Source organism: Macrotis lagotis, chromosome 1 (genome assembly GCF_037893015.1).
Source record: "Macrotis lagotis isolate mMagLag1 chromosome 1, bilby.v1.9.chrom.fasta, whole genome shotgun sequence".
Lineage (NCBI taxonomy): Eukaryota > Metazoa > Chordata > Mammalia > Peramelemorphia > Peramelidae > Macrotis > Macrotis lagotis.
The window spans coordinates 95,066,259-95,088,132 of NC_133658.1; the positions used below are offsets into that span (position 1 = coordinate 95,066,259).

At 38.7% G+C, this 21,874-nt stretch overlaps 1 protein-coding gene across 6 annotated transcripts in view; it reads right to left on the bottom strand.

Annotated features, from left to right (window-relative positions):
* LOC141501173 (prolyl endopeptidase-like) overlaps positions 1-16,466 on the bottom strand; it is a 42,540-nt gene extending 26,074 nt beyond the window's left edge. For 2 of the 6 annotated variants that reach the window (XM_074204930.1, XM_074204913.1), the window contains exons 1-5: positions 16,231-16,462; positions 14,616-15,114; positions 7,824-7,952; positions 6,387-6,453; positions 5,652-5,855 (exon numbers count right to left, since the gene is read on the bottom strand). In XM_074204930.1, the coding sequence (XP_074061031.1) occupies positions 5,652-5,855; positions 6,387-6,453; positions 7,824-7,952; positions 14,616-14,831 (616 nt within the window). In that variant the 5' untranslated portion in view covers positions 14,832-15,114; positions 16,231-16,462. Of the gene's footprint in view, positions 1-5,651; positions 5,856-6,386; positions 6,454-7,823; positions 7,953-10,411; positions 10,464-14,615; positions 15,115-16,230 lie in introns of those variants that run through there. The other 4 variants (XM_074204923.1, XM_074204946.1, XM_074204956.1 and 1 more) reach the window with 4 other exon arrangements.
* Positions 16,467-21,874: the final 5,408 nt, after the last annotated feature.

Sequence of the window (21,874 nt, forward strand, 5' to 3'; positions counted from 1 at the left end):
CTGTTACTTGCTTTAAAAAGGGTGTAATAAATACAACATATTACTTTCAAAGCTATATTACTCATCTGTGATTCCTTCTGAACTTCTTTTTATTCTCTTGTGCATTTAAAAATGATTAAATGACTATCTTTTCTTTATTACATTCTTTTTTTTGGGGGGGAGGGACAACCTTATTGATAGCTCCCTTTCCCCTGTTATCCTGGCTACCTCCTCCCCCAAAAATATAGTACTCAGAACAAAATAATCACTATCAAGTGAAACAAATCTACAAATTTTCCATGAACAAAAATTTGTGCTTAATTCTGTATGCTGAGTCCATTAACCCTCTGTCAGGACTTAGACAGCATGCTTTCTCATCAGTCCTCTGAAGTCATGTTGGCCATTGCAGTGATAAGATTGCTTAAATTTTTAAAACTCATTTTTCTTTACAATATAGTTGTTAATCATACAGTCTTCCTGCATATATTTACTTCTGCATCAGTTCATATAAGTCTCCCCAAGTTTCTCTGAAACCATTCATCTTTAACACATAACATTCCATTATATTTTTAAGCATCATTATTGATTGGGCACCCTCTTTTGTTTCCATTTCTTTGCTAGCACTTAGTACAACATCTGGCATATAGTTAACACTTAATAAATGGGAGCTGCTGTAAGTATTTTTGTATAGATAGGTCCTTTCCCTTTCTTTTATCTCTTTGCTCTATTGGTTTAATAGCGATATCACTGGAATGGGCCTCGGGACATTCTTCTGAGTCTGTCTAATGGTGCTTCCTTAAGTCTGTATTTGTAGCTTATTTTTTGAGTTCAAGTCTAAGACTTGGTGACTTAACCTAAGATTCCTGGGTCATGACATCCCCTGGCAACTAAACTTTGTTTTATTTGTTTTATCTCCCAGTTACAATGTGTTCCTTCCAGGTAGGACCTGTCTCACCTTTTCAATTTTTGTCTCCTTTGCTCGTCATGAAGCATAGCACACAGTAAGTTTTGAATAAATGCTTTTTAATTCATTTATTTGACAAAAATATTAAATATAAAAAGAAAGTTCAGAACTCTGGAACAGTCATGGATTATAGATTTACAGTTGGAAGGAAACTTAGAAGTTATCTAGTCCATGCTTCTCATTTCTACAGATGAGGAAACTGAGTCCCCAGGGCTTATAGTGACTTTCCACTAAGTACCACATGTAGAAGTCTTAGAGACTGATCTCAAATTCAGTTTCCAATGTACCACACTACTTCTATGCTAAGTTGACATCATGTCACTAAAGACTAATCTGAAATCACTCAAATCAGTTTGTCATATTACAAATTTGTCATATTATAAACAGATTACTTACTGTCTTTTCCATAATTCCCCATCTTTTCCTCGAGAATCACAAGATTTTATCAAATGCATTACTAATATCTAGGGAAATTGTATCTATTGCATTTCCCTGATTTATAATTGTAGGAACCCTGTCAAAGAAAAAACATTAATATGGAATGACCTTTTTTTTTTAAGGTTTTTAGCAAGGCAATGGGGTTAAGTGGCTTGCCCAAGGTCACACAGCTAGGTAATTATTAAGTGTCTGAGGCCAGATTTGAACTCAGGAACTTCTGACTCCAGGGCCGGTGCTCTATCCACTGTGCCACCTAGCCACCCCCTGGAACGACCTATTCTTTTTAAATATTTTTTTTATTTTGAGTTTTACAATTTTTCCCCTAATCTTACTTCCCCCCCTCCACAGAAGGCAATTTGCCAGTCTTTACATTGTTTCCATGGTATACATTGATCCAAATTGAATGTGATGAGAGAGAAATCATATCCTTAAAAAAAAAAGTATAAGAGATAGCAAGATCAGACAATAAGATATCAGTTTTTCCCCCCTAAATTAAAGTTAATAGTCCTTGGTCTTTGTTCAAACTCCACTATTCTTTCTCTGGATATAGATGGCATTTTCATTGCAGACAGCCCCAAATTGTCCCTGATTGTTGCACTGATGGAATTAGCAAGTCCATCAAGGTTGATCATCACCCCCATGTTGCTGTTAGGGTGTACTGTGTTTTTCTGGTTCTGCTCATCTTGCTCTGCATCAGTTCATGCAAATCCCTCCAGGCTTCCCTGAATTCCCATCCCTCCTGGTTTCTAACAAACAGAACAATAGTATTCAATGACATACATATGCCACAGTTTGCTAAGTCATTCCCCAATTGAAGGACATTTAATAATTTCCAATTCTTTGGCACTACAAACAGGGCTGCTATGAATATTGTTGTATAAGTGATGTCCCTACCCTTTTTGGAATGACCTATTCTTGATGAAGCCAGGCTAGTGCTTTTACCTTTCTGCCTCCTTAGATTGCATTCTTCAAAAAAGAGAGGTCTATCCTTTTATAATCCCTGTGATAACACTCTAGTTTTCCATGGTCTTTCTTTTTTAAAAAAAAATTGATATCTTTCCTCATGAACTTCACATCTTTCTTCTTCTTTATCCCTTTTAACATTAAAAGGGGAAAAATAATTCTGTATAAGTAAAACAACCCCCCAAATATGGCAGTATGAAAACTGTATCAAACCCATAGACAGTCCCTTCACCCCTACACAAAAGGGAAAGAGATTCATTTTGTTCATCTCTTCTTCAAGGACAAGCTTGGTCATTATAAGTACTATCTTTTTGTCTTCTTTACATTGTTTTAGATATTATGTAAATCATTTTCCTCTTTCTGCTTAATTTAGTTCATGTAAATCTTCCTATGTTTCTCTAACTTCTTCAAAGTAATAATTTCTTATACTGTAACAACTTTACAATACACCTCATATAGCACAATTTCTCCAGGTTCTGCCTAATCAATACTACAAAAAAAGCACTGCTCTCAAAATTTTGGTGTAGATGGACCCTTTCTTTCCATCTTTGACATCCTTAGAGTATATTGCCAGCAGTGCAACCACTGAGACAAAGGTTATAGATGTTTTATTAACTTTTTTTAATTTTCCAGAATTGTTGGACCAGTTCATAGCTCCATCAAAGTGTGCTGTCTTTCCGCAGTTCTTTCTCTATAATCTTTTAAAGATATCAGATAGTGACTCAGCAATCATATTAGCCATTTCTTTCAGTATCTGAGGTTACAATTCATTGGGTCAGGTGATTTGAACACATCAAAGACATACAGAAGCTCTTTTTTTCTTTTTGTTTACTTCCTATAAGCCATCTTTGTTGTCTTTTTTCAGTCCAAAGATCATTCTTTTTGGCAGAGAAATAGAAACAAAAGATTTGAGCAGCTCTGTTTTATTTCCATTATTGTTGTCAGTTATTGTTGTGATCCATTCCTAAATAAAGTCTTATCCAATCTCTGATCATACTCTTTTCTTCAATATGGTTAACAAAAAAAAAACCCCTTCCTTTTGGTGTCATTTTTAGCTTTCCTCACCAATCTCAGCTCCTTCTGAGTGTCAACAGACTAACATAGGAGTCTTTACAGGACTCTGTCTTGCTTTTGTATTCAACTTATGGAACATGACTTCATTCACTGTCTTTTGTCTTTTAAAAGCTCAGTGGTTTGATGAGCTCCCTGTGCATCTAAATTGGTCTCTTCAGACAACTCCCTCTTTTATCCCTTCATCAGAATTTCACCATGTGATTTCAAGGTTTCATTCTTGAGTACTCTGCATCCTTCCTGGGACACCTTACCCTTTAGAACTGTAGTGCATGGATGAGAGTTTCTTCTGACCCTTATAAGACCCATTCTCTCCAAATCTAGGGGACCTACCAGACTTTGGCAATTTTCTTCTGTCTCACAAATTCTAAGAGGAAATGGTAACTTCTCCCTAGGGTTCAGTTTATTTCTATCAGATCCAGAATAGAATACCCCCTTGATGGTTCTTCCACATTTTAAAGAATTAGAGTTCCTTAGAAAAAGTGTGATGATGCCCAGGTAGAAGAATTCAAAGAGGACAAAGAGCTGGTGCTGGGGTCATCCCTGAGCAATTCCTCTAACATCTCCTTGGCCTGAATTCTCATTCTGCTCTCCTTGATGATCTCAACAGAGAAATGGTTTACCTGAAAACCCTTGTTTCAGGGAGCACACATACATGTATATGCAAAAATGAGATTAAACAGAGCTTGCACCAGGAGAAGGGAAACCAAGTTTCCAAACCACTCCCATAATTGTATTAGCTTATTGCACTGGATTTGATTAATTTAGAGAATATGCACAGAAACAAAATAAAACACAACAAAATCTCTTAATGACTGCTCCTAAAGCACAGTATTGCCTACTTGCTTCCTGGAGCAAGTTTTACTGACACTCTATGCGTCATAATAATTTAATGGTTCTCTTCTTCCTTGCCCTGCTTGAATCAGATGCCATTTTCTCTGTAATGTCTTCCTTCATCTTTCTAGTTGATAGAAGTTTTTCCTTTCTCAAATTACCATACATTTATCTACATTATATGTAATTTCCAGGAGAAAAAAGTACTCTTTGAGAGAAGTAATTCTTCTTTCTTTTAGATTTTGTAGCCCCAGCCTGTGGTACAGTGCCTTACATACAGCAAATCCTTAAAATCTATATATTGATTTGAATTGCCTGTTACTGATCCCATTTCTTCTTCTCTGAACTAGAGCAATGGCCTAATGAGTCAACCCATCCTACATTCTGCTGTCAGATCAGATTTCCTAAAGTATAGCTTTGATCATATAATTCTCTTGCTTTAAAACATCCAGTCACTCTCCAGACTTCTTAGTCTGGCAATTAAGACTCCTTCCAAGCAGGAGTTAGGTGGAGCAGTGGATAGAGCACCAGCCCTGTAGTTAAGAGGAGGTGAACTCAAATCTGACCTCAAGACACTTAACATTTACTAGCTATGTGACCTTGATTTAGTCACTGAACTGCACCTGCTTGCCTTGGCAAAAAAAAAAAAGGACTCCTTCCACAATCTGATCTCAAACTACCTTTTCAACCTATTTCCCAATACTCCAATTTATGTATTCCAAGATCCAGTTAAAAGAAACTGCTCACAATCCCCTAAATTCCATTTACTATACTTTATGTTTAAGTCAAAGGTGCTGGATCCTTCTTTCCCAGCTCCATTTGTTCAATTCTTATCAATCCTCTAAGGCAGGGCCGTCCAAAATGTAACCTGCTGCAGCCTGCAGTGTGATTTTATGCAGACCCTTGTGGGTTTACTAAATGCTTTAATAAATGAACCCAAGCTACTACAGAGTTCTCACTAAAATGGAAAATCAAAATTATACTGTCTATTGTTTCAATAAAAACTTTTAAAAGTAAGGTTGGACAGCCCTGCTCTAAGGTCTAACCCAAATGCCACTTCTTCCTTGAAGCCTGCTGAGTCTCTTTGGGCAAGGAAGTCCACTCCTAGTCAGCACTAATCCTCCTCTTCTCTGAACTTTGTCCACTTTTATTATGCTTTTACTTCCTACCTTCTAGTATAATTATTTGTGACGCTATTTTGTGTATATATCGTATTTTCCCATATTAGTCCGTAAGGTTCATAACAGCAGAGCCTATTGTTATTATACTTTACTCCTGCAGAATCTATCACAATGTCTTGTACACCTTAGATAGGCAATACGTATTTGTCCAGCGAATGAATTCTGCCCTTACCCGTTTTGATGCTGCCTTTAAGGAGAGAACATGTCTGTTAGCGGCTTACCAAAACTGAACACATTGGGAATGAAGTCCTCCACTTCTGGATATTTGCCAAGCTTAACAATTACACATGTAGACTCTTCAGAATCTGAGGTTTTTATGCTGGCTGCCATGTACTCCTCCCCAGGAGAAATCCTGATACGTTCAACAAAGGCATTATATAATGAAAGCTCTTCCAAACAGAGTAAAACTTCACAATTATTCAAATCTAGTAAATAAAGAAAAATACAAATCACACACCAGATACTAAATGTTATATTTTATTTCAAAGAGGAATTTCATGTATTTGAATCATAAGGAAAAATATGTTTCTGAAAGCAAATATATTCTGTTTCTCATCAGAAATTGATGGCATGTGATTTATGTTTAATTTAGGATGAGAATATATAACATTACTCATTTAGGGATAAGGCCATAAATTTATATTTGTATAATCACAAAAATAATACACATTAATTTAAAAAAAGATTCTGTTTGTCATCTATCTTTTGGCTAGTCTACTCTGGCTAGCATACATTTGTTGTTAATACTACTAGAGCCAAATTTATATATTAAAATAGACAGTAAAATACACACACTTAAAATTAAGTAATTTAAAAAAGACAACAATGTAGAGCCCATTTTACCCATGTTTCTACTCTATTTCTACCATTGTATTACATTTCATCAATGATCATTTTTGTTTCCCAACAAAGATCTGAAAAATTAAAACATGTAAAAAAGGAAAAAATAAGTTTACCATCTCCAAGTTTTAAACGAAGTATGCAACCATCTTCTTCATAGTAAATAAAATCACCAAATCTAATCTGAGAAATGGAAAAAAGTATTGCTATAAAAAGTGAAAAATTGATTCAATTTGTAAGTATGTCCTTTTATTGATCTCTGATAAGATGAACAATTCAATATGTAGGATGATACTGCAAACAGATTTCACTAAAGAAAAGAGATCCACAAATGTCGAAGTATAAGAACATATGCTAAGTAAAGAACAAAACACGACATATCATTTTTTTTATTACTTCTGCATATTTATCTCTGAGCTTCATATACCAGTTTGTATTTTATAATTACAAAGCACTTTTCTCACAACAACCCTGTGTGGCTGTCACTTTCATTACCCATTTTTTTTTTTTTACCAATGAGGCTACTGAGTCTTAACAAGATCTAAGATAGCAGAGCTGAGACTCAAAGCTATTTTTCCTGATTTCAGTTCAAAGTTCCTTCTACTATATTATGGTGAAGGTTAGTGTCGGAAATTCAATGAAATTCATTAAATTCAAATTTCATTTTATGAGAAACTCCAAATCTAGAAATATTGCATTACTGTAAAATACAAAAAAATTTCCCAGTTACAAAGAACTTATATTAAAGAAAAAATTCTCTAAATTCTAAGAAGCAGTTCTCTTATTTCTGCAAGGAGCTGCAGCTCTTTAAATTTTATGCTGGTTTACTGAGTCTTCCTAGAGAACTTTTCATCCTCTCACCACTGATTGTCAAGGGAATACTGGAAAGGAGAGATCGATTGTTACAAGCAACTAGATTGTACCCCAGTGCTTGAAAGTATAGCCCCAAAACAATTTTTTAAGATATATACAGATAATATCTTATTGAAATTGTGCTTCATGTGATTGTTATTAGCTATGGCACTCAAGATGACGATACGATTTAGTTTTTTAAGCTAGATAGTCAGAATGTATTTTAAGTGTGTTTCCCTTTGTGCAATGCTTTTAAACAAAGCTACTAAAGATTCTTTTTAAGACAGAAACATCACAAAGCAGTTTAAGTGATGTTAATTTTATTTTAATTGCACTTTTGCTATGAATTAACATGGTTACTACAGTCTAGTAGTACTACTTTAAAAAAAGTTTGGATAATAGTTAAACATGATAATTTTTTTTAATGAAACTAACTCTAAACAGAGAACTATTTTCACACTTAGAAACTTTCTGAGCTTTGTTTCGGTTTAATCTTTAGCATTTAAAAACATCACACTATACTCATTTTAAGTATTGCAATGAATATCCTTTGGCTCAAAAAAACCAAAACACTGACCTGCAAATGTAATTGATTACTAGTAGTACAAAGCATCATTAATTACTGAAAATACATTTGCTTCTTGCTTAGGATGTTGGAGATTATTTTTTTTAAGGAGGGAAATAAATGATTTCTTACTGACCTCTAAATTGTCCAAAGTGAACGGGTATTTGTCATAGAATGCTTCTATTTTCTTCTTGAATCTTTCCATTGAATCTGTGTAATTTATTAAAAGGGATTTTGTGTTCTCTTGTTCAGTATTCAGAAGGTCCTGTAATAAATATTTTACTAGAGCAGTCAAATTATTTTTAACTAGTAAAATTGTCTACTTTGTAAAGAAAAATCCTTTGTATCCTTTTCATGCAAGTTTTACAATGCCAGGAACACCTAATGAAGTAATAAGTAGTTGGAGGGTTCTTGAAAGGCTTTCCTAAGTCCACCCCGCTCTGATTCCTCCCACCCCTCCACCCCCCCCAAGAAAATCCTCCTTCCACAGTCCTGTGCTGAGAAATCTCATTTTAAAATCCAAACAAAAAGGATGCACAGGACACTACAACTCGAATACTGCTGTGCTCTTTTACATCAATAATTCCAAAGGACGAGGAGCGCAGAAGTGTCGCTAAGACCCGTACTGCGCTTAAGAGAGTGTGCAGAAACACCATGGGCAACGTTTTACAGGAGATTAAGCAGAAAAAGAAATCCCATGTATTTTACATATTTAACACTCAGTCAGGGGTGGGATAGTAGAGAAAAAGAGAGCTAGAAACATCTATTGAGTTTTTACAAATACTGAAGTATGAAAGGGGAAGCACTGCGGGGAGGGAGAGGAGGACACTTTATCTTTACTAATAAAAGCTCACCATCATTTTCCTCACAATAAAACTGTTATAACATAAGAAGTCTGCCCTTCCCCACCTCCTCATCAGCAATAATTTGCTTCCCTTGTTGGGATAAGCAGCAGCCAAAGGCAGAACAGTTTATCTGCTCAAAAGGTGAATTACTGCCTGGCAAAATGGAGCATCCCCTTTATTTTCATTTAAAAAAATGCATTCCCCATATGTAAGGAAAAATCAATGAAATAATGGAAGAATTAAAGAAAATTAGCAGAGACACAAATGAAAGCTTAATAAGTGCCTACTGAGAATCTGCCCATGAACGTACTTAGAGGAGATAGAAATAGCTCATAAATAAAAAAAAATTTGAGTTGACCTCTAGAGCTACATAAATGAACATATATGTCATTTCGGTCCTAGATAAGGGGGAAAAAAATCTAAACTGCCTAGGGAATAATGAGTCTGACAGTTTAACATCTCTATTACACCTCCTTAGGAATGGTTACCCCTCAGTAGAAGAAACCAATCTAGTCAAGCTTTCCAATATGGGTCTTTGCTAAAGAAGACAATTACAATGCCAAAGTTGTCATTCATCCTTCAATAATTAACCCAACAACCCACAAATCTTCAACTGAATCACTAGTGCACACATATCTTAGTACGCATGCTACAAAAATTATAAGCTAAAAATACAGTTTTTGTACGTGATGAGTTTACAGTCTAAAAGCTACCAAGATGCAATATGACAAGACACATAGAAAAAAAAATCAATGTTTCTGGTTTCCCACATCTTATTTTTTAAATGTAACTAACTTTTTATTTAACATTTTTGGTAGAAATTTAGATTTTGGTTGAATTCAATCAATACCACATCAGAATCAAGACTGAGGTAGAAAATTATAGAGTTAGATCCAAAGTTCTTACTTCTAGTAGAAATTGTACTTGTCTGGGATTCCTGGCTTAAAGGACAAGATAAAGGGAAGAAATTGAGACAAAATTATTTTCTAAACAAAAGCAAACTAGATTTAAAGTTCTGTAGTCCTCTAATTTACTGATTTATTTTAATTACCTAAACAATTAAATAATTTTTATTAAATGGTTACTTAAAAGGTCTGCCCAGTATACTGCAAACAGTATAAAGCCATTTTCTAATCAACTGCCATCAGAATTTCTGTAGAAGTCAGAGTTTATTTTGGAGAAGAAAGTGAAAACATCTATTTTTGCTAAGATACTTAAAATAACTGTCTATATTCACCAAGATACTTAATAGGCTTAGAAATACATAAAATATAAAAAATAATGAGAGGTTGACTAGAAGAATATTGGTAAATTATGCTGTTAACTGTAAAATTAGATATGATTTAAGGTGAAAAGTAGATCCACAGGCCACAAGAGGGGGGTCTTTAAGGGAAATGGATTTTGTTACACACGAACACAAATCTGATCACGATTAGAACCCTGCACAGATCATGAAGGGTATGTAGTTGGGGAAATGTTTTACCATGATTTAATTTATATTTGCCTGCCTAACTTTTCCTATAGCATTAATCAGCTGAACAAAGCCAAATTCTCTCGATTTTCCTCCAATCTTTGATGACTCTGCATTCTTCTCTTGCCCCTTAAAACTTGATATTTCTTTAAATTATATTCTTTTGATTAGGACTCTTTTTTCATACTTATTTTCACATACCTTCATGCTCATACGTTTTTCAATGGTTTCAGTCACTGTCTCTATAGGCAACCCTCAATCCTTTCCAAGATTCCTGTCCAACATTATTGAATCTCTACCAGATTTCTTAAGAAAATAACTGACCGGGGTGGCTAGGTGGCATAGTGGATAAAGCACGGGCCCTGGAGTACCTGGGTTCAAATCCAGTCTCAAACACTTAATAATTACCTAGCTGTGTGGTCTTGGGCAATCCACTTAACCCCATTTGCCTTACAAAAACCTAAAAAAAAAAAAAAAAAAAAAAAAAGAAAATGACTGACCCTCAAGTTTAACAGGTTGAAGACTGAATCTTTAATGCTTTATAACTCCCCCTCCCCCAAAATCTATTCTTTCCCCTAACTTCTCTATTTCTGTTGATGGCACTATAACCTTCTAGCCACCCACACATATCCTGGGATTATAAATTATCCCTTCCAAAGGAATTTTGGGAGAGTTGTATGGAAGCTGTAGGTGACATCAAAGGCCAATAGTTGACACAAAAGTTTAGAAACTTAGAAATGCATAAAATATATGAATAGTGTTATATAATAAAGCATATGACTAAATATTTAATCTAAATTTTACAATAAGTTACTGTAAATACCCCATAAAAGAAAAAAATTCAGATTTCTTCTGTGATACAAAGGGAGGGTCAAAAATCTTAATGTGGATTTTCCAGGTGGGAATGAGTGCCATACCTATAACCCCTGCTATGTGGAGGGTAATGGGGTAAAAACTTGTTTCCTATGACTACTTTCTCAGTCTCCTTTACTGTATCTATGTTATGCTCATTGAGAAGGTGGCCTTCTCCCTTCTTTTCCCACTCCCCACCCCCAAAACTGTTTTGGGCCCACTTCTCTTTTTATTCTGTACTATCTCAAATGGTGATCTCATCAACTCCTAAGAGTTAAACTATCATCTCTATATAGATGAATATATTCAGTTCTGCTATCTCTACTGAGCTCTAGGGCTATATCACCAACTGTTTATTAGACATCTTGAGTTGGATCTCCTTCCCAGTCACCAAGTTCACAATCATGGTGACATTCTCAACTCATTTCTCTCACTTTGAAAAAATTCTAATCCATAGTCAAATCTTGCCATTCTACTTTTCACAACATCTCTCCACTCACAGTCATTAACCTAGTTCAGGCCCTCAATACATCTTTGGTCTGTAAGAACTTTCTAATTGATTTTCCCTTCTAATCTCATCCTCCACTCAACTGCCAGTGATTTTCCTCAAGCCTAGAAATGCTTCTATCTTCCCTTTCCTACTCTCATTCAGTAGATTTCAGCAACCCTCCTATATCTCCAGGAACAAATATAAAGTAATCTGTTTGGCATTTAAAGTTTTCCATAACTTAGTCTTTTCCTACCTTATTTACTCTCCTTATACAGTCTACAATCTAGTTTAATTGGCCTATTTGCCTCACCTTATATAGGACAATCTATGTATTCTCTCTATGGCTGCCTTCCATGCCTGGAATGCTCTTTTCTCAATTTAACTTGCCTGATTTTCTTCAACATTTAGCCCAAATTTCATCTTTTGTAGGATATCCTTTCCTCTGAGAAAACTACTTTCCATCTGCTCTGTACATATCCTGTATTTACCTATTTGCATGATGTCTCTACCATTAAAAAATAAGGCAGAGTCTATTTTTGCTTTTCTTTTTATCCCAAGCACCCAGCATTGTATCTGTTGACTTTCTTCAGATTCCAACTCCTCCTTTCTTTCTCTTCTTTCATGGACTCACCTTCCTCTCCCAAGTATAAGTAAGCTCTCCTCCCAGGTTTGTCTACCCTGGAATTATGTATATCAATCAGCTTTCAATTCTAAGTTCACTATGCTTCTTAGTTCACTTTCCTCTTAGCCTTCCATTCTAATTCAGTCTCTAATCTCTTCTTGCCTAGACAATTAAAATGGACTTCTAATGGCCTCCAGTCTATCTCTTCTCCATTTCTTCCTTTAAATCACTGCCTGGGGAGTGGCTAGGTGGTGCAGTGGATAGAGCACCTGCCCTGGAGTCAGGAGTACCTCAGTTCAAAGCTGGCCTCAGTCATTTAATGATTACCTAGCTGTGTGGCCTTGGGCAAACCACTTAACTCCATTTGTCTAGCAAAAACCTAAAAAAAACAAACAAACAAATAATAAATCACTGCTTGGGCAATCTTTCACTAATATAAAACTTTTAGAGGTTCCTCACTGTCTATCAAATTATAAATAATTGATCCTGGCATTCAGGATTCTCTATCCTATAGTTATCTGATATGATCCAGACAAACTGGGATCTTTGTCTCCACTCCTGACCTTTTCCTGTGTCGGTGCTTTTTTTCCTCTCATTACCCTCATAACCTAAACAAGGTCTAAGTTAGAAGCCTCCTTGCCATATGTTAGGCAATTTGTTTCATGGAAGTATCCAACATTTTCTATCTCATATAGCTGGAGTGATGAAGAGTGAAGCTGTGCAATAGATAAGAAAAACTGTGAAAATGAATGGAATGGTTAGGCCATTTTTACTCCACTTACGGATTTTAACATGGAAAGCTGGTTAAAAATACGAGATAAAGACCCAATTAAATGCATTGTTTTCATATTCCTCATGCCCAGCACAAAGAAAGTGCTTAGAAATGCTTGTTGACTGATTCCACTTCATTAAAGTTAGCAAGGCAGAAAAAACATGATGGGGGGGTGGGGGTGGGCTGGAGACCAGGCTTCTAAGTCCTTGCTCTGCTATTAACTGGGTGACTTTGGGCAAATTCCTTAACTTCTGTGGGTCTCACATTTCTCATTTGTTTTTTTTTTTAAAAGCAAAGTGTTTTTTTTTTAAAGCTGATCTCTATGGTCCCTTCAAGCTTGAAAAATACTATAATATTATTAAATATTTATTGAGTGTGTATATATATTTATGTATATATATGCATGTGCATATATATATCTATATATTGTAGGATATCCTCTATATATCTATATTGATAGATAGATATACATATACATATACACATACTCAAGTTCATGCCATGAGGGAATATAAAAGATGCAAAACAAATAGTCCTTATCATCAAAAAGCTTAAGAGTTTAGAGGAGGAGATAAGACTTAAACATAAAACAAAAGAAAACAAAACAAGTGCTTATTGAGTGGTACTGACTATAAATCCTATAAAGGATTAATGTTTTTAAACCTTAACTACCAAATACAAGTGAATTTTTATAATACATCTCTGATGTTATATAAATTATCATTTTAGTTAATTCTCCACCTCTACATTCCTTTACAAATTTTTCCTATTAAACCTAAATGAGAGCTACTGATGTCTGTGGAAAAATAGGTAAACTAAGTTGTTGGACTGTAATACTTCAATAGAGATTTGGAATTTGGGGTAAGATAGTCCTGGGCTTGTCAGAAAGTTTATATATATAAATAGCCTAAGCAAAGGGACTTCGTAGTAAGAGGTGACTGCTTATCAAACACACTCAACATATATACTTTGAAGAGAACATTAGAGTGAGACTGCAGTTTATTTTCTTTTGCTATCTCCCTTGTATACACCAGATAAAAACTAAGGCCTGGTCTTTAAATCTTTGATTTTGTATTTATATGCGCATATATATATATATATATATATATATATATATATACATATAAAATATAAAATCTTCTCTGGCAATTAATTTCTTGGTATTCTACTATACTATAAAATAGTATATAATAATAAAATATGATTATATGACTCAATAAATCTTTACTAAATAACAGTAACAATTCAAATTTAAGTTTCACAATTTTTTTTCTTTTTTTTTGCAAGGCAATGGGGTCAAGTGGCTTGCTCAAGGCCACACAGCTAGGCAATCATTAAGTGTCTAAGGCCGGATCTGAACTCAGATCCTCCTGACTCCAGGGTTGGTGCTCCATCCACTGCGCCACCTAGCCACCCTATAAAATTCCTTTCTTACAACACTTCTGGGAGGCAAGTAATGCAAGGGTTACTAAATCCAGAATGTGGATGACTTAGAGACCAATGTCTTCTGACTAGGGCTCTTCACTAAACTTTGCTAGTTCTAGTTCTCCCTGATTATACAAAAGTGGAAGACACTATTTCTGTCCTCGTCAGAAACAAAGTCTTCTACATAAAATAGTATATAACTTAAAAGACTAGAGACAGTAAAAGCAGTGAGTAGCAGAGAAAGTAATTAAAAATACTTAACAGTCTAACAGATCCTCATCATTTTTTTTCAAGTTGAGTTTCTGGATACATTACTATGTTTTGGGGATTCTTGGTCTGGTACCTTTGAGATTCTGTTATTGACAAATAATGCTACTACAATTCAGCCTATTAAGCCTTTACCTCTTAATCAGAATTTCATTACAAGTAGATTATTACAAATAATTCATACCGTATAGGACCATCTCTGGCTTGTGATGTTTCTTCCTGATATCAATTTCTTGTATTTATTTTGCAAACACTTAAAGCTGTGACATTTTCTCATTTTTATCCAAGGGCAGCAATCAATGAAGTGATGGTGAACATGAGGCTGCTTCTGTGTGTATTTTCCAAAGCCAGCAATACTAAACTTCAGAGTTTGGAGGAAGAATTTGGCTTTCTGATGCATGGTGTCAAAATCCTTTTTTTGTTCTGACTTCTGAATTCCCCAGACACGAATGTTATTGCAGTGTAATTCTAGTTCTTAATTCACTTGCTAGAGTACCGTGCCTTCAATGGGTATAGAATAAAATATGTTATCCCAAGCAGGTTCAGAGAGATCTAAAAATGTGTATGTTCATTTTGGAAGGTCAACAACTTCCTGAGGATACACACTTGTTTTTGTTGGATGTGTCTCTTTTCAATTGTCTCAGGATGAAATCACCTAGGAATTATACTGGAACAATTACATCCTATAAAAAAAAATTGAGAAGTTATAAATGATTTTATCTCTGAGATCTTCTAGTATCTAGTTCTTTTACTGAATAAACTGCTTTGAATGCATATGATTTTATATATATATTTGGTATCCATAGAGAAGTCAGAGAACTGGTCAATGGGCTTTTTCTCTCAATATATCCTCACAGCTACTAAAATTATCCTAAAGCAAATGGAGTCACTCCCTTGTCTAAAAAAAAAACCTTCAGTGGTTCTTTCTAGTTCTCTTAATCTGGAGTAATTCTGTACCATCCTGTCTGGTCTTTACTTCTTTTCTCTTTCTCCCCCAAATTTGTCAATATACTTTCCACCTATTATTTATTTAACTGTGGAGAAGCGGTAATTCCTTCCCCTTAACAAAACATAAATTCCTCGTGGGCAGTCATCTTTTTAGAAATTTAATTCAGTATTTATTAAACTCTTATTCCGTACAAGGCAGAGTGACTACAAAGACAAAATAGAAAAATTCCTTCTCATTCCCTAGTGCCTTCTAGTGAATTGGGAATGGGATGACTTCAGTTTGGATCCTGATTTGCCTACGGATCTGTATGACATTAGATAAGTCACAAGTCCACTGAACCTTTTCTTCATCTCCAAAATGGTAAGATTGGGCTGCAGTTATCTCTAAGATCCCTTTCAGGTTCGGAGCCTCGATAGCTTAGAGCACTGATTGAATTGAAACGGGCAACAAGTGATGTTCAAGTTCAGGCCACAACCAACCAATATCCTCTAATGCTTCTTAAAATATAAAAATCTCTATTCCTGACCCTCCTGGCCCCCCACCCCCACAGGCTGGGAGATCTACAGACACAAACCCACTCTCCAAGTTCACGCAGGGCCTCGGGGGATGGTGTGTGCTTTACTGAGGGTTTTCTCACAAGCTTGGGGGTACCCCCAAGGGGGAGCCCCCTCGAATGGCAGCGCTCACAGGAGGACGTGGGGGGCGCTAGGCCCACAGTCCTGCGGTGGACGGATTTAGATTTGGGGGCAAAAACGTGCCTCCAGGAAAAAAAAAAGGTTGGGGGGGCTCCTGGGGGGCGGCTCCGGCGGTCTTGGGGAGTGGGGGAGGGGCGCTGAGCCCGGGCCCTTACCCGCGGCCGCCTGTGGCGCGGGGTCGGCACTGCCCACCGCTTGGGGCACCCTGAAGCGCCCCGCAACCGCCGGCATACAGTCGGTGCTTAATGAAGGCCTGCGGCCCGCGCGTCCGCTGTGGGAGCGGGAAGGAGAGGCCGGGCCCACAGCGGCGGCGCAGGCCCGCTCGATCCAGCGCCGAGCGACAGCGACGCCGCCGGCGCCATCTTTGTTCCGGGCCGGCTCTCGGCCTCTGCCCGCGGTCTCCCCGAAGCAGAGCCGGCGGCGACCCGAGGCGCCGCGCTTCGCCTTGCCCTCACCCAAGATGGCCGCCGTTTCTGCCCGGCAGGGGAGACGGATCGAGCGCCGCGCTGTCGCTCGCGGTTGCCGGGGAGACGCGTTCACCCGGAAGGGCCGCCAGCCCGAGCCGGCTTCGGAGCCCCGGGGCCCGCAGGTCCTGGCAGCGGAGAGGCAGGCAGACAGGTCCTGGCAGGAGCGACGCCGAGGCGTCCCGAGATGGAGCCGCCGGCGCCGGGGGCCGGCCCTGAAGCGGCCCGGCCGCTCGTAGCCGGGGAGCCGGGGGCCGCGCCCCGGGGGGCCCTGGGCGCCGCCAGGTGGAAGCTGCTCCGGCAGGTAAGCCTCGCCCGTGGCCCAGGCTCGCCCCCTTCCCTGGCTCCCTTCGGCGGGGCTCCCGCCACGACCGGCCGCTCGTGGAGCCCCGACACGAGGACTCCGGGGTGCAGCCGGGCCCCGGCTCCTCCTCGCCTCCCCACTCCGCGGCCCCTGGAGCAGCTGCTCGTCCGCCGGAGCGCGCGGCGGGTCGCTGCTGCCGCCCGACGTGTCCTCTCCACGGCCCCGGCCGGGGGCAGCCGGGGGACAAGGAGGACCCGCGTTCGAATCCCGGCCCGGCGGAGCAGGGTCCTCGCTGGGGCCCGCACCGGAAGGCCTTCCGCTGACATCACAGTCTGGCCTGCGCCGGGCTCCCCCTCCAGAGGGCGGGGGGGCCGCTTCGGCCCCCAGCACGTGGCGCGGCTGAGGGGGGCGGGGGGAGATGACCGCGGGCTTGCCGAGAGTGGGGGTCCGAGGAGCGGCGGGAGGCGCGGGGGACTGGGGGAGCGGGGCTGGGGCGCCCAGGGCTGTGCCGCGGGCTTGGCGCTGGGGCGGGATACAATGTAGCGGGATACAATGCAGCGGGATACAATGTAGCGGGACACAGGCTTGGGCCTGCCCGCGGGGACTGCGCCCCGCGGCCCGGCGACGCTGAGGGTCCGCATTTGACCCTGCGGTCTGCCCCCTGCCCTTGTGGCAGCTCCTAAGCCGGGTGGAAGAGCCCTCCACTTCCACCGGGGACAATCCACCCGAGTTTTGTTGCTCATAAATGTTTCCCGAGGCCCCGGGCCGGGACCACCCTGCTTGAAGTAGTCTTTGCTACTTTGTATCATTTCCTGTCTGACAACCCGGCCTCCTTTTTTTTTTTTAGTTTTTTTTAAGGCAATGGTGTTAAGTGGCTTGCCCAAGACCACACAGCTAGGTCATTATTAAGTGTCAGCTCGGATCTGAACTCAGGTCCTCCTGACTCCAGGGCAGGTGCTCTCTATCCACTGCAACACCTAGCTGCCCCACAACCTGGCCTTCTGAGGACACTCTGAACTCATAAGGGCCCTCCTTTGCTCGAGGAAGTGGATCCAAGTGTTCCGCTCCAAGTGTAGCCTGTAGTTGTCATAAAACGTGGCAAGGTGACAAAATCCATTTGTTAGGAAGTTAGTATCCATTTAAGCTACATTAGCATCAAGGCAGTAAAAGGTACAGTCTAAACTACGGATCGAGATGACAAGTTATTGTAGTCATAAATAGTGAAGTTTTGCTTTTCTTTCATTTTTTCCTACTAAATAAACCTCCTTAGACTATGTAAGTTACAAAGCAAGTCTAGAACAACTTTAGAGTGTGTGGAGTTTCCTCAGTAGGGAATTCTCTACTCTATGTCAATGAAATTATAGGTCTGCTCCCGGTCCTTCCCCCTATTTTGTATTAGAAATCTGTTGGCGTTAGCTATTATTCTTTTCTTTGAGTGTAACATGAACAGTAAGTCTACAATAAAAGCAGATTTGGTTGTCTTTCTCATCTGTTTACTTATCAGTTTTTATCGATTTATTTTAACTTCTATTTATAATGATGACCAAGGAGGCATGTGAGTCTTTGACTCATTCATTCAGCAAACAAGGTCTGTGGCCCATTCTTTTCTTTCCTTTTATTTGCAAGGCAAATGGGGTTAAGTGGCTTGCCCAAGGCCTCACAGCTAAGTAATTATTAAGTGTCTGAGGCTAGATTTGAACTCAGGGTACCCTGTCTCCAGGGCTGGTGCTCTATCCTAGCAGCCCCTAATATTCTTCTAATGAGGTTTTTTTTAAGGTTTATTTTTTTTGCAGGGGCAATGGGGTTAAGTGACTTGCCCAAGGTCACAGGGCTAGGTAATTATTAAGTGTCTGAGGTCAGATTTGAACTCTGATAATAGCTCTGATAAATACATGCTTATTAAACTTTTGCTTCTTGAGTGTTGCAGTGGATAGATAGCTGGCCTTCCATTTAGGAAGAGCTGACTTTAAATTCTTGAACATAATGATTGTGTTATTTTGATCAAGTGATTCAGTTTCTTAGTGCCTCTAGGCATATCTCTTCAGATGATAGGTTGCAGAGAAAATGCTAAACTGCATTAGTTGAGGGAGATTCCTGGTCTAGGAATTCCCTATAACAGTGAAATCACAAATCCAGTTCATTATTCTGTGCATATAAGACTGCTAAGCATCAAGAGAGACAAATAAGTATGACATGATTCCCTTTTTTAAGGAATTTGTAAGTTAATATAGGTAAGGGTCACCTTGGTAGTGTAGTAGATAGAGTGCCAGGGACTGAAGTCAGAAAGATGTGAGTCCAAATCTTTCCTCAGACACTATAAACTGGACAAGACACATGCCCTATTGGCCTTGATTTCCTCATCTATACAATTAGCTGGAAAAGGAAAATGGCAAATCTCTCCAGTATCTTTGCCAGAAAATCCCCAAATGAGGTCTCAGTCAACTGAATAGCAACCAACAAGGAGAGGAGAAAAGATACATCTAAAAATAACTATAGTATTACAAAAATATACAAGAACATATGAGAGTTCCAAAATTAATTAGAACACCAAGGAGGGAGAAATCACTTGTCACCTAAGGTGTTAGAGAAAACTTCTTATAAAATCCTCTGATTCAAAAGTGGATTAAAAAATAGTGGCATATTCAGATAAATTACTCAACTGATTTATTTTTTCCTTCAGATTTTTATTTTCATTGTTAAAACTGATTATAATAAAAAATATCCTTGAGGAGAATGATTGCTTTTGATGATAGGGAGCAAATTTGTCCTAAGAGCAGGGTACTAGATTTTGTTTTAGGTTCAGATAGGACTGGGTGACATAATTCTATAGCAGAAAATAGCAAGTAGGTATCACATAATACAAAACGTTATTTTCTAGTATAACAGTAAGAAGGTATAGGTTATAATTCTCATTCCACTTAGTGTGATTTTAAGTTCCAGTGTTTTTAACAAGCTGGGAGAGCTGGACTTTGCTTTGGGATTTTCCTTGGTGTCTCCTGGCAGCCGATATCAGAGAATGAGCAGAGGTCTTTAGGGTCCATCTGTCATTTCTGAGTTCTCTGAGAAGCTTGCATTGCAATCTCATGCTTATTTTCAGTACCTGATTTTTCTCTTTTCATGCCTATTGTGCTTTCATCTCTTTAAGATTCTGGGCAAGTCACTTAGCCTCCAGATGTTAGTCTCCTCACTTGTAAAGTGACCCTTCTGGCCCCTCCAATTCTCCTCCGCTGCCTTTGCTAAATAGGTATACCTTCCTATAGAAAAACTGTGTAAATAACTTTGAGAATTTATGAATTGGGAATATGATTTGATATATTGTTATCTGACTTTTTTTTAATACATCACCCCCCCACAATTTATCAGATTTTATGTTCCAGTTAAATTGTCTCTCATTTTTGCTTTCCCATGACATGAGAATTATTTTGAACATTTTATTTATGTCTATTTTGGGCTGGTGGTACAACTTTTGGCTGAAAGAGGGGACCATCATCCTCCAAAGCTCAAAAAGGTTAAGTGATTTGTCAGTTTTTTTACATCTCCTGGAACTGGAGTTCAAATTCATGTCTTTCTCATCACCCTAAGTCCCCATGATAAGGGACTTCTGTTTCACCAGATTACCTCTCAAGGACTCCAATAGTCTCCTACTTAATATTGACTTTTGGAATATTGTGTCCAGTGTTGTTGTATCACATTTTTTTTACAAGGCTATGGGGTTAAGTGACTTGCCCAGGGTCACATAGTTAGGTAATCATTAAGTGTCTGAGGCCAGATTTGAACTCAGGTACTCCTGACTCCAGGGCCGGTGCTCTATCCACTGCACCACCTGTATCACATTTTAAAAAGACATTGGCAAAGTAGAAAAAGTCCAGAGCAGGGTGATTAGGATGGTTGGAGATTTGAAAACAATATTAATAGAGGGAACTGATGATATTTAGATTGGAGAAGAGAATGTAGGTGACTTCAAATATTTGATTGGCAGTAATATAGAAAAGGAAATAAGCTTAGTCTATGTTGCTTTGTATTGTAGTGTAGTGTTTTGATTTTTTTGGGTCATGGACCCCTTGGACAGTTGACTGAAACCTAAAAACCTCATTTCATAATAAGGTTTCTAATTAATGCACTCACCCAGAGGTGAATGAAAATGAGGAAATTGAGGCAAATAGGGTTAAGTGCCTTACCTAGGGTCATGCAACTAGTCAGTGTCTGAAGCCAGATTAGAACTCACAAAGATGAGTCTTCCTATCTATATCTAAAATTTAAAAAAAATACAAATTCTTAGATCCTCACAGAGCCCTTGGAACCCCCATCTTAAAGACTCCACTCTGTAGGGAAAAGTTTTTCTTTTTCCTTTCTTTCTCTCTCTCACATTTTCCCCCTTTCTCCCTCTTTCCCCTCCTCTTCTCTTTCTTCTTTCTTTCCCTCTTTCTTTTTCCTTCCCTCTTCTTCTCCCTTTTCTCTTCCTCTCCCTATCTCTTCTTCTCTTTCTCTTCTCACTCTCCCTATCTCTGCCTTCCTCCCTCTTTTTTCTACTCCCTCTCTCTCCCCCCCTCTTTCCTTTCCCCCTCTTTTCTCTCTCTCTCTCTCTCTCTCTCTCTCTCTCTCTCTCTCTCTCTCTCTCTCTCTCTCTCTCTCTCCTTCTGCCTCTCTCCCCTCTTTTTTTACACTTTTCACTTATTTTTTAGCCAAGCAAAACTATTGAGCACCTGGTATGGACAAGAAGTGTACTCAACACCATGGACACTACATTAAGGAAAATCATTAAGAAATTATGACTAGGAAGAGGAAAAGGATCAGAAGCCATTCCATGGGAAGGTCATTTGAAGGAATTGAGAATGTTTAATTTAAGATTTATAGAAGCCCTGATTATTTTTGAGTACTTAGAGATCTGTAAGGTGGAGAAGGGATTGTTGTCATTGGTTCTGGGATTAAAATTAGGAGCAAGGCCTGGAAGCTGCAGAGTCCAGATTAGATCTACAGGAAGAAAAACTTCCTTAGAATTCCAATTGCCCAGAAGCAGAAAGGACTGTTCTC